This window comes from Mus musculus, chromosome 15 (genome assembly GCF_000001635.26).
Source record: "Mus musculus strain C57BL/6J chromosome 15, GRCm38.p6 C57BL/6J".
NCBI classification, from domain to species: domain Eukaryota; kingdom Metazoa; phylum Chordata; class Mammalia; order Rodentia; family Muridae; genus Mus; species Mus musculus.
Window position 1 is genome coordinate 98,455,336 of NC_000081.6, and position 2,982 is coordinate 98,458,317.

The following is a 2,982-nucleotide window of genomic DNA, read 5'->3' on the forward strand; positions in this document are numbered from 1 at the left end:
TTTTCTTTGAAATCAGCCGAGACAGTGACTGAGGAAGTGAAGTGTGCGGTGTATGAGGTCCCTGGGACTTCCGTACACACCAGCTGCTTTTACATAAAAACTTAATTTATATTTTATGACTTCACTGTCATAAAGATAACTAAAAGTAGTCTCATTATACCCATGGTTCCTTCTCTCTCTTTCTTTCTTTCTTTCTTTCTCTTTTGTTTTTTCTTTTTTCTTTTCTTTTTTTTTTTTTTTTTTTTTTTTTTTTTTTTTTTTTTTTTTAGGTAACTTTTTATTTCATACCTGAGATTAGCCAAAGTGGCCCGGAACTCATAGCGATCCTCCTGCCTTAGCTTCTAAAGTGCTGAGATCTAAGTCTTCACCACCACACCCATCTTCTTCTAATCTTATAGAAATACATTTTCACCTGCCACTGTGAGGTCATGACCCCAGGAACTGTGTGTCCACGGTACTTAATGGAGTTGGCCGTGGTAAGGAGACATTGAATGACTTTGAACAAAAGAGAGACAGAGACAGAAAGAGACAGAGAGGCAGACAGAGAGACAGCAAAACAGAAAGACAGAGTTAGAGAGACAGAGACAGACAGACAAACAGGCAGGCAGGCAGACAGACAGACAGACAGACAGAGGAGAATAGTCTCTGCAAATATGTGCTACACATCTTTAAGTTTCTGAACCGTAAAGAGTGCAGTAGGAGCTAAGTGTCTGAGTAAGCGGAGGGTGCAGAGACACTCTCTTTTCCTGTAAATGCCGGTGAGGAGCAGATAGCAGTCCCTTGAAGCTTGTGAGCACTGTGACCTGAAATCAATGATGAGCTAACAGGATCTGAAACTTCAACAGAGATACAGGTAAGGGCAGCTCTAAGATGCCTGGGCAGAGTCCAGACAAAGCAGAGGGACCCTAAAGGACATGGTCACATGATTAGAGATGTCATCTCTTTCTACTTTATCCCAAGGACGTGCCATCCACAAATGGCCTGGAGCAACCACAGCGTCATCACGGAGTTCGTTCTCACCGGGCTCTCTGACGACCCCCTGATCCAGGCTCTACTTTTCGCGCTGTTCCTGGGGATTTACGTCCTCACCATGACGGGGAACCTGACGATGCTGCTGGTGATCACGGCTGACTCCCACCTCCACACGCCCATGTACTTCTTCCTAAGTAACCTGTCCTTCCTGGATCTCTGCTTCTCATCCGTCACGGTACCGAAGCTGCTGAAGGACCTGCTGTCTGCTAAGAAAACCATCTCTGTAGAGGGCTGCCTGGCTCAGGTCTTCTTCGTGTTCATCACTGCGGGAACCGAAGCCTTTCTTCTGTCAATGATGGCGTACGACCGCTACGCGGCTGTCTGCCACCCGCTACTCTATGGGCAGATGATGAGCAACGAACTCTGTCTGAAGTTGGTTTTGCTCTCATGGGGCCTGGCCTCTCTCAGTTCAGTAGTCATTGTGCTCTTGGCGGTGAACCTGGACTTCTGCGAGGCCTACACCATACACCACTACACGTGTGAGTTACCCTCTCTCTTTCCTTTGTCTTGCTCAGATATCTCCATCAACGTGGACATCTTGATCTGCTCTACCCTGCTGCACGGGCTGGGGACCTTTCTCCCAATCTTCTTTTCTTATGCCCGCATTGTATCCACCGTGCTGAGCATGGAATCCACCACGGGGAGAAGCAAGGCGTTTAACACCTGCTCTTCTCACCTCATAGCCGTGGTCCTGTTTTTCGGGTCCGGCTTGATTCGTTATCTTATGCCCACATCTGGCTCTTCTCTGGACTTGCTCTCTTCCTTGCAGTACAGCGCAGTCACGCCCATGCTAAATCCCCTCATCTACAGCCTGAAGAACCAGGAGGTGAAGGCCGCTGTGAGAAGGACATTAGGGAAGTGCCTGCGATACTTGGAGTGACTGCAAAGGCCCGGAATGGCAGGATGATTCAATGTGGCCAAGCGTTTTTTAGACCACTGACTTAAAGGGAGGCCTATACCGCTCTCCCTGGCTAGGTTAACAATGAAAAAGTATATAAAACTGTGTTTAGATAAGTATTATACAACCTCTCCTTTCTTTGCTTTGTTCTCTAATGTTTCTACAACTTTCTTCCTAAGTTACACAGTGGAGAGTTATAACCCCTAAATTGATACCTTATTTTTAAAATATTTCTATTAATTTTGAGTTCATTCGATGTTTTCTGATCATATTCACCCTTACTCTTTCTTCTCACTTCTTCAACATCCATACCACCACCCCATCCCCAACTTCATGCATTTTTAATTTATTTTTTTAAGAATTTGATATTGAATTTATATCATTTCTATCTCTCCTCTCTCCCTCCAACTCCTCCCATGTCCCCAATCTAAATTTCATGACCTTATGTTCTGTAGTTACTATTAGTGGGGGTGGGGGTGTCCTGGGTTCTGTACAGAAAAGCAGGCTGAGCAAGCCATGAGGAGCAAGTCAGTAAGCAGCACCTCTCCATGGCCTCTGCATCAGCTCCAGCCTCCAAGATCCTGCCCTGTCTGAGATCCTGCCCTGACTTCCTTCAGTAATAGACTGTTACCTGGAAGTATAAGCTGAAATAGGCCCTTTCTCCCCAAGTTTAGTCGTGGTGTTTCATCAGAGCAATAGTAACCCTAACTAGAACAGAAATTGATACCATGCCCACAGGGTATTGCTGTGACAGACCTGACAGTCTTGCTTCAGGGAGGGTTATGCAAGGACTTTAAAACTTTGGGCTAGAAAAGCAATTGAATGTTGAGAGCTCAGTGGGCTGTTTTGTGGGATCTTGGAAAACGATTAAGAGCAGTGCAGAAGACAGACACCCAGCTTCTGGAGTTTCAGAGGGAAGCAAGGACTCTGCAGGGACATTTGTGTAAAGAGTGTATGGTCTGATCATCTGGAGCTGAAGAATCAGCTGTGATTAACAAGAGACCAGAACCACTAAAGTAAGACCTTTGCTTTGCTGGGACAATGGATGCTGG

General features: G+C 45.8%; 1 protein-coding gene across 1 annotated transcript; it reads left to right on the forward strand.

The window, feature by feature from the left end:
* The first annotated feature begins 976 nt into the window (after nt 1–976).
* Nucleotides 977–1,912, forward strand: Olfr281 (olfactory receptor 281). The gene has a single exon (NM_146280.1). It carries the CDS (start codon nt 977–979, stop codon nt 1,910–1,912), a length of 936 nt encoding a protein of 311 aa, NP_666392.1.
* Nucleotides 1,913–2,982: the final 1,070 nt, after the last annotated feature.

What these genes read in the sequence shown, in the direction of transcription:
- Olfr281 (NM_146280.1), top strand. Translation starts at nt 977, where the DNA reads ATGGCCTGGAGCAACCACAGCGTCATCACGGAGTTCGTTCTCACCGGG.